Source organism: Dermacentor silvarum, chromosome 10, assembly GCF_013339745.2.
Source record: "Dermacentor silvarum isolate Dsil-2018 chromosome 10, BIME_Dsil_1.4, whole genome shotgun sequence".
Classification (NCBI taxonomy): Eukaryota; Metazoa; Arthropoda; class Arachnida; order Ixodida; family Ixodidae; genus Dermacentor; species Dermacentor silvarum.
Genome location: NC_051163.1, coordinates 97,486,094 through 97,500,765, shown reverse-complemented (window position 1 = coordinate 97,500,765; position 14,672 = coordinate 97,486,094). Strand labels below are relative to the sequence as shown.

General features: G+C 44.4%; 1 protein-coding gene across 1 annotated transcript in view; it reads left to right on the top strand.

Annotated features, from left to right (window-relative positions):
• Window positions 1-7,369, top strand: part of LOC119466336 (intraflagellar transport protein 122 homolog) — a 65,874-nt gene extending 58,505 nt beyond the window's left edge. Inside the window, 4 exon segments of the mRNA XM_037726846.2 lie at window positions 1,749-1,889; window positions 3,188-3,264; window positions 4,189-4,359; window positions 7,134-7,369. Coding sequence (XP_037582774.1) covers window positions 1,749-1,889; window positions 3,188-3,264; window positions 4,189-4,359; window positions 7,134-7,223 — 479 coding nt within the window. The 3' untranslated portion in view covers window positions 7,224-7,369.
• Window positions 7,370-14,672: the final 7,303 nt, after the last annotated feature.

The following is a 14,672-nucleotide window of genomic DNA, read 5'->3' as shown; positions in this document are numbered from 1 at the left end:
AGTGTACAAATATTCAACATGTTGTATCAACCGTGCACAGGGTATAAACAGACTGCATGGGAAGTACTAGAGGTATTAAATGAAAAACCCAATGTGATGCACTTGTGGGGGACAATATGACACAGAGTGCAACCAGGCATCTGTTGTGACAGGTGTCAAGTATAAGAAGTAAAAAGAGAAAAGGTAAAAACAATAACAAAAGGTGGGGCATATAAACGTCTTCTGAAGCTTGTCAATGAAGCCCAATGTCAAAAATAATGAGAATGCTAAATGTGAACCTTGATGTGTATATTTTATTGTATTTTCTGAAGGGCACATCATAGGACGTTTTATGGTTCCCAGTGTTAATGGTTCTTAGGAATTTCAGTTCAAGATGTCTAGTTCTTTCAAGTCTATGAGCTGGGCATTCCAGTAAAGCATGTCCTAATGTTTGTATCAGGTTGCAGTTATTGCATTGAGGATTTATTAAGAATCTACAATGCAATAACCAAGATGGTAAAAGTAGCTGCTTGTGGATGCGGCTGAGGAAGCTATGCTTAAGAGCAAAACAGTGCAAAAAGAAACAAGGACGTAGAAAAAAAAGTAGATAGCACAGATGGTGAACTCGCAACAAAACGTTTAGTCTGGAAACAGCTGACGTATATATGCACTCGTGATGTCTGACATAACTTGGCCAGCACATGTCTACTGCGAAGGTGTTCTCAGAGTGCTTGTCACAATGAATGTGTTTTCTGTAGACCTGCCATGTTCAAGCTAGTTTTTTATGTGAGATATCATGAGTGTACGCTCGGCCACAAAATATTGCGGGGCACGCGAGCGTGTGGTGAAACGGTCCTCCTCGCCTACTGGCGCCGCACCCCTGGTGTCGAGACCGACGCTTGCGCGCATGCACGTCCCTCCGTGACTGCAAACGTGCATGTTTCTGCACTTCTTTCTTGCGCGCCGGCGATATCCAAGTGCAGCCGCGAGGGGCCCTACTTGTGATTGGCGCTGTGGCGGCTTCGACGGGCAAAACTATGTGAAGCGTGAGCTGGCGCGTGCCACACCAGTCGCTCTTCGTCGAGTCACGAGTATGGATGCATATCGCCGGTTGCGAACGCAACAAGTCTTGTTTTCTTTCTGCACGGCGCCTTTTCGTCACCAATGATCGTTCCTTATTTCTTTTAACGAACGGGACGTTCTCCCACAGAAGAGTGTGGCAGAAACGGCGCTCTATAGAAAGAGCCGGGCAAGATGAAAATGAACTTTTTATTGCCGTTATATCAACTAAATTTTGCCCATCGAAGCTGCCACAGCACCAATCGCAAGAGGGGCCCCTTGGGGCTGCACTCGGATATCGCCGGCGCACAAGGAAGAAGCGCAGAAACATGCACGCTTGCAGTAACGGAGGGACGCGCATGCACACAAGCGTCGGTCTCAACACCAGGGGTGCGGCGCCAGTAGGTGAGGAGGACGGTTTCGCCATGCGCACGCGTGCCCCGCAATATTTTGTGGCCGAGTGTACATATGCTTACTGCTTCCAGATTAAATTTTTTGTTGCAAGTTCATCAACCGGAATCCTGTCCACTTCTTTTCTATGTCCCCATGTTTTTTCGCTGTTTTGTTTTAAGCATGGATTCATGCCAACACGCCCAAGAATTAAGCAACACTCTTGAACCAAATGAGTGTTGTAGGGATGCTTACCGACCTCGTGGGGCACATTCTGATAATTTCTTCTTTATGTCCGCCCTTACCTGCCCCGTGGACAGAGGTCCTTCCCTTGGTGGAATTCAAACTGGCCGAGGGTATCACTGACACAGAAGCGTTGGAGATCCTCGAAGGCAAGACCAGGGTGACAAAGGAACAGAAGAAAAGCCGGCCAGAGTCACCAAGCCGCCAGATCATCAATGGTACGCAAGAGTGACGTGCACTTTGCAAGTTGAACTGGTGTAAGCAGCAAATCGTTAACAAACTCTTTCCTGCCCTTGAAAAAATTCACCTTTTCAGGTAGTCTCATTTGGTCGATTGGTGTGGTTTAATGTCCCAATGCAATTCAGAAGGGCTACTAAAGTTATCTGACAGAATGATTTGCCTTCTCAGAAATGCCATCATAGCGAAAAAGAATATGTGAACTTTTACTTCCCACAGAAATGTCGGCGTTCTTTCTCAAGGGCTTGTGAGATTTCGTTTCTTTGAAGTTTTAGTTCACATTCTTTCTGAAGCTTTCTTGTGAGGCTGTGCAATACAAGGTGGTCATCGTACAAGTTTGTTTTATGTCTTGTGCAAGCATTCTTAAGCCAGTCTGGCAGGTTCTATCTCTCAGTGTATTGTACTCCCTTTAAAATGCTGGGCTCTTGGTGTGACTATTTCTCAGCTGTTCCACACAACGCCCTCAGATGGTGACCATGGTGCAGATTATCTGGTCATATTGTTGTGTTGCTAACTGACCACAGACACCGAAATACCTTGGCATAGTCACAGTTCATTGCATCAAGGCAGTCACAGCCTTGATGACAGTGCAATACGATCAGGATTCTTTTTTATCGTCATATTTCGCAATTGTTAATATTCCTGCATGCTACTATGATATCGCAGCCATAGGTAGAATTGACAGCACTTAAGGCGAGATCTTTTGGCACTGTGTTCAACTATAATTTGTTCAGAGCATGTTTGTACTGCATCTCTCTTACTTGGGGAAAAAAAAAAGCCAGGAATACCTACATGGAAGTAAATGTGTCTACTAGCACCTTTGTACCAGCAAATAAATTAAACATAGTTATTCAATGCAGCATGAATTCTACCATTTTGATTGAACATATTGCACAGCTAGGAATGTCATGTTCTTTTTGTGTATATATATACATATATGCATATCTCCAGTATTGTGGTAATGTACCAATGGTAATACATGTGTCAATGCTTTCTGTAGTGCTATAGGCACACAGTATAGTGCTTATAGCAACACATTCCGAGTACTATATTGTGCTACACACCTGAAAATGAATTGTTTCTACTAATTATTATTGTTACGCATAATGTTGCCAGGCAAGCATCAAAATGCTCACCTTTTATTGTGTCTACTTATTGTAAATATAGTTCAGCAGCGGAAATGGCTGCTGACATAGTCAGGTGTTCGTATAAATACCATTGTGGCAAGTTTGATAAAAGGCCGAGCTTCTAATGTGTTCCTTTACCATCTCCCAAATAGGCTATGAGGCGCTGCAGATCAACCACAGTGACGCTACGGATGAAGACCCTTTTGCCTTCCAACTTTCAAACTTGGAGGTGAGCTCTGTGTGCGTAGTGGAGCCGGCTTGTATCCTAGTGTGAAATTGCAGCTGCAAGCCTCCAAGCCCCCTTTAATAATAAACTCTAGAAAATTGTTGTTAGCTTGGTATTGAAACAACATTGCAAAAGTACCTCACATTATATTCAAAACCACGCTGCAAACAGAAGTTGGTATGTATGTGCTATGAAACATATATATATATATATAATTTAAAGCTAAGGAAAGCGTAGGGGAAATTGTGTTTTGTTTTAATTGAAATGTAGAAATGAAAAGGCAAAGGGAAATAAAAAAAGACAAAATAACAATCTGTCGCCGGTAGGAGCCACACCCACATGCTCCATCCACAATGTTGTTTTAATTTTAACTGTAGAAATGATAAGGTCAAGGAAAAATGGAAGTGGATGAAAGAACAACTGGAGGAGGTGGGTCAGGCTCCCACTGGCACCAAGTTGTTTTTTCTTCCACTTTCATGTCCCTTTACCTTAAAACTTCTACATATGAATGTATAAAGGCATTCGTAAGTCACAATAATTCCCGTCTGTTTCCCTTGGCTTGAATATCTGTTGGCTTAACATGGTTGTAACTAACAAATTCATATGCGTGTGTTTGTGTGTGCATGTGCGTGCACATGTGTGTGCGTGTGTGGGGTTTAAGCCACCAAAAGTTCTTGTGTAAGTGAATAGACTGGTGGGCTAGTTGGTACTGCATAACGTGAGGTTAAGCACAATAGAGCATGTAGGACGACAGAAGGGAGTGAAGACACAGCGCATTATATTCGTGTAAATACAAGGGCAATCTTGTCAATGTATGGCTGACACGTCCAGTGCCGATTCATGCAAAATCACATGGAAGTGATCACTCAGAAATACTGGCCCAGTACTGCCTGCATTCATGTGTTTTGTGCACGGTTTTTCTCCTAGGACCCAGGAGAAGGGGCTGGTGGCCTGCCAGTAATTCTGGATCGTGAAGCACTCGCCGCGCTTGGACCTCGTGATGTTGTCGTCTGCCAGCAGCCCGCACCCCTGCGCCGCCGCTTCTACCGGAATGTTGTTCCAGACGTCGTCGTCGTGTCATGCCCAAGTTGCGCCAAGGTGAGAAGCCCTTGTTTTTAGGCAAAGCTCCCCATGGTTTGGCATTGCTTGCTGCTGGATTGGTATCTTGTCAAATAAATTTGTGGATATGCAGTCAACTTCCGTTAATTCGACCCTGACGGGACAGATGAAACTGGTCGAAATATCCAGCGGGTCGAACTAAACAAAGACAGAAAAAAACTCCAACACACTCCGCCAATTCACTTGGCAGTATTTGCCTTTAAATTTCGCTTCGCCACAATACAGCCCCGTTATGCGGTGAAGAATACCAAGTGGGGGGAAGGTACCGGCAGTTACAGGACGTAGCACGTGTTCCTGAATTTTACACACGCACATACGCCGCCTCCAGTCGCAGTACGACAAGCACCGAGATGCCTAATAAATTTATTGGCAGACCATCAGATATTTAGGTAGACCCCCACTCTTTTGTTGACCCCCCAAACATTCTCTCGACTTTCGGAGTTTTTTCGTTTAATCGCCTTCCTTTTTGCTAGCTTTCCCAAAACACAGATGATATTCCTCCGCTTCTGGATGCAAAGCGCACGTGCGCATATAATTAAGGATCGCATGCTAGGACCCGTTATCGGTCTCACATACCAAACACGCATGGTGGGCGAAACAAGGGCTCAAGTCGTCACAGAAGCGTCAGAAGGAGCTCTGAATGGCTGCCAGTATGCTTATTAGGTGTCTTTGTGCTTGTACTATGACTGAAGACAGCGCGTGCTCGCGTGTGTAGTTAAGCAACGCGTACTATGTCCCGTGACAGTGGCCCCTTCCAGTTCGTGGTATGCTTCACCTCCTAACACAGCTGTATTGCTGCGAAGCTGATTAGTTCATTTCGAATTATTCGGCGAAGGCCAATTTTGATATCAGAATAATGTAAGTATGGGTGCCTGCTGGAACCTTTGGTCGGGATTGAATGAGCTGAAAAAAAATCGAATTAACCGGAGTCAAATTAACGGAAGTCTTATCAGTATTATATGTGCACCAGATGAAAGTACCAACTACAGTGTAGACCGCTTATAACATAAGTCGCCGGAGTCGCGAATATCCGCACTATAAGCGGTACCGCACTATAACCAAAGCAACAATTTTCAAGGCCCCCACATATGCAAAACATGTGCACCGAGCCGCCACGCGTATGCGACAGTCGAGGAATGCAGCTAGAATGTTTGCATTCAATTTACAGTCGAATCTCGTTAATTTGAACCAAATCACGCGGCGGCACCTCTGACCTGCATTGCTCCGGCACCGCCATAGAGTAAAAGCTTAAAAGAGACCCCTCAATGTCGCGCGCGAACTAAACAAAAAAAAAAGAAAGAAAGAAAAAGAAAACACGGTGGCATTTGACCCTCTCTCATATGGCAAGGTCGCCGATTCTGCGTTGCGCCGGAACATGCGTGTACATGCCAACGTCTCAGCCACACTACCATAACCACGCGTAGAAAATGGCAGTGAACCCTTGTTTCTCCTTTATGCTTCTTCTACTTTCTTGTCATGTGTTGACCTTGCACGCCGTGGCTACGGCGCAGAGGGAAGCAGCGGTGCTGTCCCAGGCCGGCCAACGAAACTGCCCACGTCAGCAAACGCCCGCTTCCCGATAACGGCAGAAAACGAAACTTCGGGGAGCTGGCGCCGGGCCAGCTGGAGCGGCGGCGGGCGCACACGGTGACAGTCGAAAGTGAGGGAGCTACGAGGGAGGGCGAGGGGAGCCACCGAAGCAGCGGAGTTGCCGAGGCGAAATTCGCTTCCCTGCCGTCCTCCTCCCTCACATTCCACGGTCTCCGCGTGCGCCCTTCTCCATGCCGTGCCATCTGCCCGCTCCCTGAAGTTTCATTTACTGCCGTTATCGTGAAGTGAGCGTTGGCCGGTGTTTGCAGTTTCGTGGCCCTCGCTCGCTATGCGCGCCGTGATATTTCACGACTCGCACTCAAGATTCTGGTTTCAGCCTCACTGGCTGTTCGTTCGCACCATGTGCCCTTCTCCTCCACTTCGTCTCTGTTTCTTGCTCGAGCATTCCTTGGGGCGCCTGTTTGAGGGGAACGTTCGCCGTCTCCGCTGACTTCCGTACTCCCAGGCAGCCGCACTGTAACCGGTATTTCGTTTCCTGCAACTGCACTATAAGCGATACGTGTATACATGGGGTGCTATGGGAAAATTAACGGGAGTCTGAAAAGACCGCACTATATCCGGTCCTGCACTATAAGTGGTTACGTTATAAGTGGTCTATACTGTATGATATTGTATTAGCCATATTAGTCCGGTGTGCTGACCAAACAAAATAGTGCCAGTCAGTTCTGTATAATGAAACATTCAATCTCTAGATAGAATTTCAGGATAGAATGTTGTTTAATATCTATGTTATTTTATCTTAATGAAATAGCACATGATAATAACAACTTTTTTTTATATCTTATATTTTTTATATTTGGCCAACGATTTTGGAACCAATGACGTCATATGAACCCATTTGTTTTCTAATCCTCCGTTATCGGTACGTGCGATTATGATTCAAGGGGTATAGAGTCCTTAAATGTATTTATACATGGTGCCTACCATCACCATTCTTTCCTTGACAAGTATCGTGCATCACCCTCGTGCCATTGCAGTGCCGTGGTGTGACAACGTGCATCCGCCCGATTTAGTGCTGCCATTTTAGCATAGTGCTTTTGGTGCTATGGTTTTGCTACGAAAGCGCAGCTCAGTGAAAAAAAAAAGAACAGAGACAATCTATAATTGTTTTGAAGCTTATTGGAACATCCTTGCTGTTGCAGGTGTTTCACGGCGATGACTTCGAGATGCACACCCTCCAGACCAATGCCTGCCCATTCTGCAGAACAAAACTCGAGGATGCTGGAGCCTAAAGTTTGGGTAGGAGTAGTGTAACTACTGGGCTGGGCTAATGGACCAGGGCCAGTAGACCCGGGCCAGTGGACCAGCACCAGTGACCAGTACCAGTCGCGGGGTGACTCAGCGGTCATGGAATCTTGCTGCTGAGCTCACAGGTCGTTGTTTCTATTCCCAGTCACTGCGACCACACTGTGATGGGGGGCAGAATCGAAAACTGCTCTTGTGTATAGCTCTAGATGCACATTGAAGAAGCCCAGCTGATGGAAATCAATCCGGAGCCCGTGATGTCCATCGCAGCACCTATTGCCTTGGGGTGTTAAAACTTGCAATCAGTTGCTTGCTCAGAATCGATCAATTTTATCAAATAATCATTCAGTGACAACTTTTGTTGCCTTCCTTGCTGCCGCCACCTGTCGGTCTTTTCACATTGGACTCGACGACTGGTTGGCACCATGCTTGCTGCCACACTGTCTAGCTATGCACCGGTAGAACCGAAGAGCCAAGGCACAAGGCACTCACACGTGCTGGCACTATTTAAAACCAGTGCAGTGTAAAACTGGATTTGTGTACTCAATTTACGCACAAATCTTCAGTCTTAAAGCAGCTGAAAATTCAGAAGAACTGTGCAGTTCTTTTGAGTGTAATAATTTCTGTATTTATCTCCTGCTGCCATAAAGTGGAACCCCTGTTACACGTACCCCAGTTTTGCGACGGATTAGCGCAGTCTTGGCGAAGTCCCCCTAGAAGCATTGCACTAAAAACTGCAGTTATGAGATGCAATTTTACACCTGACTCGCATTATACGATGACCCATGGGCCTCTTTCCTCGCACCGTCTCTCCTTCAGGACCCTCGCATGCGGAGCGCTTGACCCCGCTTGACCGGTTTGCTCCGGTGCAGCTTTCTTCCCTGCCTCGTCTCAGTCATTAATTTCTCTTCCTCCCTCAGCAGCCACCTGTGCCGCCTGCTATGCTGAAATACTAGCGCCTTTTCTTCTCCACAATCACTTTCTCCCTCTCTTCTCGCTGGCATCGCTTCTCGTCACACCCCCGGAGAAGCATTTCTCTCCTTCCAAGTTCCCACTCTCACAGCAACAGATCGTCAAAAAGGTTGCGCCGAGAGGCTTAGGTTTTCGCATGTGTTCTTCATCGTCATCGTAGCGAACAGCGTCCAGTCGAGAAGTTTTGGGTTGTGTCGAGCAATGGCGACGCATGATGCCTAAAAGCCAACAGTTCTGTTGCTCGGCTATAAGCTGAATATCATCGAGAAGGCAGAAAAGCAGCATCGAAGCCATGAAAGCTAGCATTGCCAGGGATGTGAAGATACCTGAATCTTTGCTTAAGACGATTCTGGCGAACAAAGCAACGATATTGCAGAATGCAAACAAGTTTGGGCTGGAGCGGAAGGCGGCAAAAGAAGGTCAACACGAGAAGTTGGAAAAGGTACTTGTTAAGTGGCTGTATCGAGCACAGAGCTCTGCAATCAATCTTGATGCCTCCATTCTCAGAGAAAAAGCAGACCTTGTCGCATTGTGTCGGAGTATTGATGACTTCCAGGCATCAAACGGGCAGCTGGATCGTCTTAAATAACAAAACAGGACTGTTTATAGCCGCTCCTGCGGAGAAAGCACCCTCTGAGAGCGTTTCGACGGCAAACCAGTGGATGCAGTTGCTGCCAGAGATGATTGGGGCATACAAGCCTTGCGACGTTTTCAACGCTGATGAGGGCGTCATTTTTTACCACATGCAGCCCGAGCAAACCCTTGTGTTTAAGGGTGACAGCTGTCATGGTAGCAAGCGGAGTAATGAGCATTTGACGCCACTATTCTGTGCTAACAAGGACAGTTCTGACAAGCTGCCCGTGCTCGTCACAGGCAAGTTGGCATGCTTGGTGTCAATGGCGTGCTGTAAGAACTGCTTGAAGACGCTGCCGTGCAGCTATGACTTTAATAAAAAGGGGTGGATGATGTCCTCGCTCTTCACCAATTTTTTGCAGCAGCTCGACAACGAAATTGGGGCTAAGGCCAGGAAGATACTGCGTTTCATGAACAAAGCACTGTGCCACCCACCAAATATGTCCAGCCTGAGAAATATAAGCGTTGCGTTTATATAAGGCTACAGGTAGCATTTAGTGCAACGTCAGCTGGCAATCTATGGAGCGCAATGAGCCAGAAGAAAAGGTTTGTGCTCGACGCCATGCATTTCATCGCCAGTTCGTGGAATGCAGTGTCACAAAGCACAGTCGCCAACTCATTCAAGCATTCTGGCTTCAAGCGAGAGACTGCCTCCTCTGTTGGCGACGCAACAACCTCGATCAACTGCACACTCAAAGCCAATGCAGGCTTCGCCGACGACGATTTCGAGAGTTTAAACCTCGCCACGACCTTCACTGAGTGTGTTGAGGTCGTACGTTGAGCTATAAAAACAGTGTTCTTATAGGCATAATTTTTGTTCAGATTTTAGGATGCCCGTATTTTACGACAATTTTTTGCAGTCCTGAGAAAGACATATAATCAGGGTTCCACTCCACAAAGTTCATGATCTGCTAAATGTGTTTGCTAGGATGATATTTATCTATGTATTTATTTATTTGCTTGTCTGTTAGTTTCATTGACTGTTTGAATATACTCTTGGTAACTGCAACAGCTAAGATATTTTACTTTTCTTTGTTAATAATGTTAAACTATGGAACTTTTCATTTTCGTATGCTTGATGTTTCTGTTGTTATGGGGTAAATGCAACATGTTCTGGTGAACTTACCTCTTAAGTGGAACAACGAAAAATGCTTAAAATGTTCTCGCATGCCTCTGCTTGATGACCCACAGTCTTGCACATTCCACAACTGTCACTGGAGTACCCATGGCACAGGAAACTGACACTGCACTCTTGCAAAGTAAACTTGACTGCTGCATACTGTCCTGTCTGGTCTCACCGGCTTTTGTTATATATACAGTCGAGGCTGCCGAAAGTGGCCTAAAACATTTTTTATTCGTGTGATTGGCACATACTTGCGGGAGTCAGTACAACATCTGAGAAGGAAGAAAAAGACGGCCACAATAGGCGCAAGGCATACACTACAGTTGACAACTATACGTGCAAAAATTGCGCACAACTTTACCAAGTATTCACAGAGACCTCATAAATGCTTAGTCGCTAACGGCTTCACAGCAAAACGCAGCATTAAAAAACGGTTGTTACCTATAACAGTGGTTACTAACACTGCTGCGTAGAATTTAAAGTAAGAAACAACAGGGCGTGTGGTTGCTTGTCCATATAACAAATGGTGTTCTGTACAGTGGCACTCACACAAGTTGAACCTGTGTGCACTGTGCCATGTCCCACGCTAACAGGTGAACAAGAGTCTGACACTACAAGCGGAACATGATACTATAAGGCTCTTGGGCAGTCAGAACTTCCGTCCCTTTGAGGACTGACAGCGACAGTAAAGGTTTACATTGAATCAACCCAGATAATTACATTATCCTTATAGAAACATCACAACACTTGTTTCATCTCAAGAAATGAATTGGTTGCACAGAAAATCACAACTGAAGAGGACATTGAAGCAAGAGAAAGTGTAGGGGTAATGAATTGTTAATTTGTTAAATTGTCAATTGTTAAGACAACAATTAGACTCCTGTATTCTTTCTACGGCTCTATCGTCTATTTCTTTGTGTGGTTGCAATTAATGACAAAATCCAAACCCCTCAGATCTCTTGTTCTTCTTGCAACTAAATTTAACTGCACAATGGACTTTTTAGAAATAGGGCCAAGCTAGCTTTTCCTCGATGCACATTGCTAAATATATCGCAGCGAACACATAGCTATAATGCCAATTAATGTATGTATGGCACATTGTCTGTGCTTTTGTGCCATCATCATACATTCCCACCATATATTTAACGTGCACCGGCTACCCAGTAATCCCCATTTTTAACGACGTGTTGGCAGATATATTTTTGGCAACATTGCATTGTGGGAAAGCCAGCTTGGCACCAATTCTTTAAAGGGCTTGTGCTACAATTTAAACCGCCCAAGACAAGCAGGCTCTCCAAAGAAGCTGCCCAGGTGACTGTGAAGTCTGTGCCCTGCCAGGCACTACGAGCTGTTTTGAGTCGGAAACCTACACATAGAGAGGGCACCGTTCTTAATATGCACTGACAGACCGAAATGAGGACATACCTTAAGCGCAATCTTTTGTGGGAAAATCTAACAGATAAATCTACTCAAACTGCATTTCCTTTCGTGTTAAAATGAAAGTGTGAACCTTTTAAAAAATTATCATTGGTGGCTGACAAGTTATTGATGGGGCATGTTATGTCATGGGAACTGTCGCTGTATTTTCACAGCAGTGGCACCAATCCTGTCATAAGTTTACATCATTCTCTCATTTAACGAAAGCTCTGTTCTGAACAAAAGTGGCGTTTTGGATGACTTGGAGCACAAATGTATCCCTTTAGGTTGACTTAATATGTCATCCCTTTAACTGTCTTACCTACAGGGAAGCTTGTAAGTTTGAAGCAGCACCCAACTTCAGGCAGCAGAACCATGCGTCTCATTTTACATTTGAACCTCGCAGTCATTAAAGCAGCATCAGGAGGCAAACATGATTGATGTATCTGGCATCCGTCGTGCTTATCTCAAGGGCAATGTTGGTTTGTAATTATTACAAAATAAACTATGCTCTTTGAAGTTGCATTTGACTGTGCTAGGAAATGCCACTACAGGCACCCATTTCGGCAGCAGGGATGCAGTGCAACTTGTCGCGAGATTCGTCAATTGGGCGACATACGGTTAAGTGGCCAACACATTAGAAGATTTTTAATGTTTTTGAGCTTTTTGTCTTAATCTCAACACTAGCGACAGAACAGGCAAAATTGCTTTATTATCAGAATGCCTCTTTGGGTTCTTCAGCTTCCACAGTGACCGAGAGAAAATGCGCGCATTGTTGCGAGATAAGCATTTCTTTAGGGCCAATTTCACATGTTTTCCTTGCAGTATCTATCACTTGGTGTTTTGTGTTGGTCTTCTTGTTCCTCTATGAGAGAAATGAAGCACAGAGTAGTAGATTTCAACATTGTTGAAAGAGTACTTTTGGAATTCAGGCGTGTAAAACTATTCACAGACAACAGTCTTGAAGTGCAGTGCTGTATGTATCTTGTGTCATCCTTGTAAGGGACTATATATACATAACGGACTTACTTCTGTTAAATTTCACGCTAGTGGAGCGTAAATCCAGCAGTGTTATGTTAGAATGCGTAAAGATAATTTGACAATTTTGATGTAGCAGAACTTGCTGTTAGTCAAGAGGTCGACACATTCCTTATGTGAGAGTGTGCCTGGGCTCTTCGCAACCATTCTCATCATGGCTAATGCCAAGCTAGTCAATAATACAGCCACTGCGACTTGTAAGTAAATTATTCAAGGCTGGTGACATTAACCAGGAGTATGGGTGAGAATTGTTTATGGTCATAAGCAGTACCGGTAATGTTAAAAATTCGTATTGTGAATCTGGCACACTATGTGCACCAACGATGGCTCGTTTTTTTGCGTTCATGGTCTGTTCTTGCTTGGCATGACTTGACTTGGCTGCCAAACTATTGCGCACATTACTAATCAAATTCAAAGATGCAAACCATTCATACATACAGTGCCCTCATTCCATTTGAGCAAGCCAGTTGACTTACAGTGGTGGTGTGCTGTGCCCGACTCCTTTCTTTCATATTCACACAATTGACCCTTCTATTTTCTGGTTTCAGGTATAATGAGCACTTTGCATTTCTCAGATAATGTGCATTGTGGTTGTCACTAACAAAAGCTCGACCTGTCAGTGCTACTGTATGAAAATTTTGAATGCATTATACGTGAAGTAAGTTAGAGTTCTAGTCTTCGTAAAACTGCACTGTGATAACCCTTATTCCTCCTCACATGTTGCCTTTTGGAATAAATGTGGCTCTTCTTAAGAAAAAAAAAAGACAATACTAGTATGCATGCCATTTTGTCCACGCGTATCCTGACTGCAAAATGTGTGCAAGTGCATCAAATTTGTTTGCAATACCACTAAGTATAGCAGCAGATGCCCTCACAGATATGTAAGGTCACCTACACATGGGCACACTATGCATTCTCTATTTTGCTACACTGCACATCAGTGATGCTAACCCTTTCCGTATCATCGTCCAGATATTTCATTCTCGTCATCTGAATGCCACAACAAGCGGCAGTCATTTTATCGTTTTCATATAGCCTTGTATAGACTGTTTGTGTGGCAGTGCCTACCTGCAGCTCAAAAACATGAAAAAAACTGACAGCAGCAGACAACAGAAAATTAAAAAAAATGAAATGCTGAACGAACCCTGTTCACATTGAATCAGTCATAAAAACGATCTGGACAATTTCAGTAGTCTTCTAAAATAGAAAAAAAAAATGGCATGAAAAGGGTTAAAGGAAAGTTCTGTCACTTGTAAGAAAGCTCAATTTCAGTTAAAATGTGGAAGCAATTTTACACAGCAAAAAATAAATAACATCAATATGTAAGATGCACCGAGCAGCCCAGAGAGCTGCTGCTCATCACAGTGGTGATGTTAGAACAGGCAGGCACCAGGAATAAGAGTGCCAGTAGCAACATCTTCGGACAAGGTGTTCAGCTGTTACATATCTTAAAAATTCACATTTTGTAAAAGACTTCTCTGCAGATGCAATAAAACCGAAGGATTGCTTTGAAGGCTTACATAGCTGTGTACATTTTACCTGAAGTTTTCCATGGCAATAGGACTCCTAAACACTTTGTTTAAGGACATCTGCAAAATACGTTGGCACCAATGCTGCTTGTCCTGTGCTGATCACACGAACAACAAGCATAGCCCGACCATCAGAAATAATCTATTTGAGAAAATGCATGTCAGAAGGGCACACAGCAGTCTTTCAAAATTAAGGCAGCTAAAAAAACTACACACCTGTCTATCATGCTGTTTGACGCACATTAGTATCAAACCGCCAAGGAGAACTTATGATACAGATTTTGTTGAGATTCTTAACCTCCAAAAAGAGCTGTAGTTTTGCTTAAGAGGAAACTTTAGCTCGGGCCCAACTCTGACGCCGCCTATTCAAATGCATGTAAAACGCAGGAAAGCTTTTCTGAGATAACCACTCAGCCGATTTTAATGAAATCTGCTGCATTTCAGAGAGAAAGTTAGACTGTTGGAAGCGGAATTATGATTTAGTGCCTGAATGTTTTTACAAAATTGCCAAAGATAGGTAAATTTGAAGAAAAGCAATAGAAGCGCGAAGTTTACAAATCCCCCCCCTCCTTCACACGTGAAGTACTTAAACACAAGATGATCTTCAACGCACCAGTGTGGCTTGGTGTTGCTATGTGTTCACATTCCCGCTAGTATCTGTAGTGAAGAAGCCCAGGTTGCCAGACTACAGTCTAGCATTATGATAAAAGGCACAGCTAGCTACT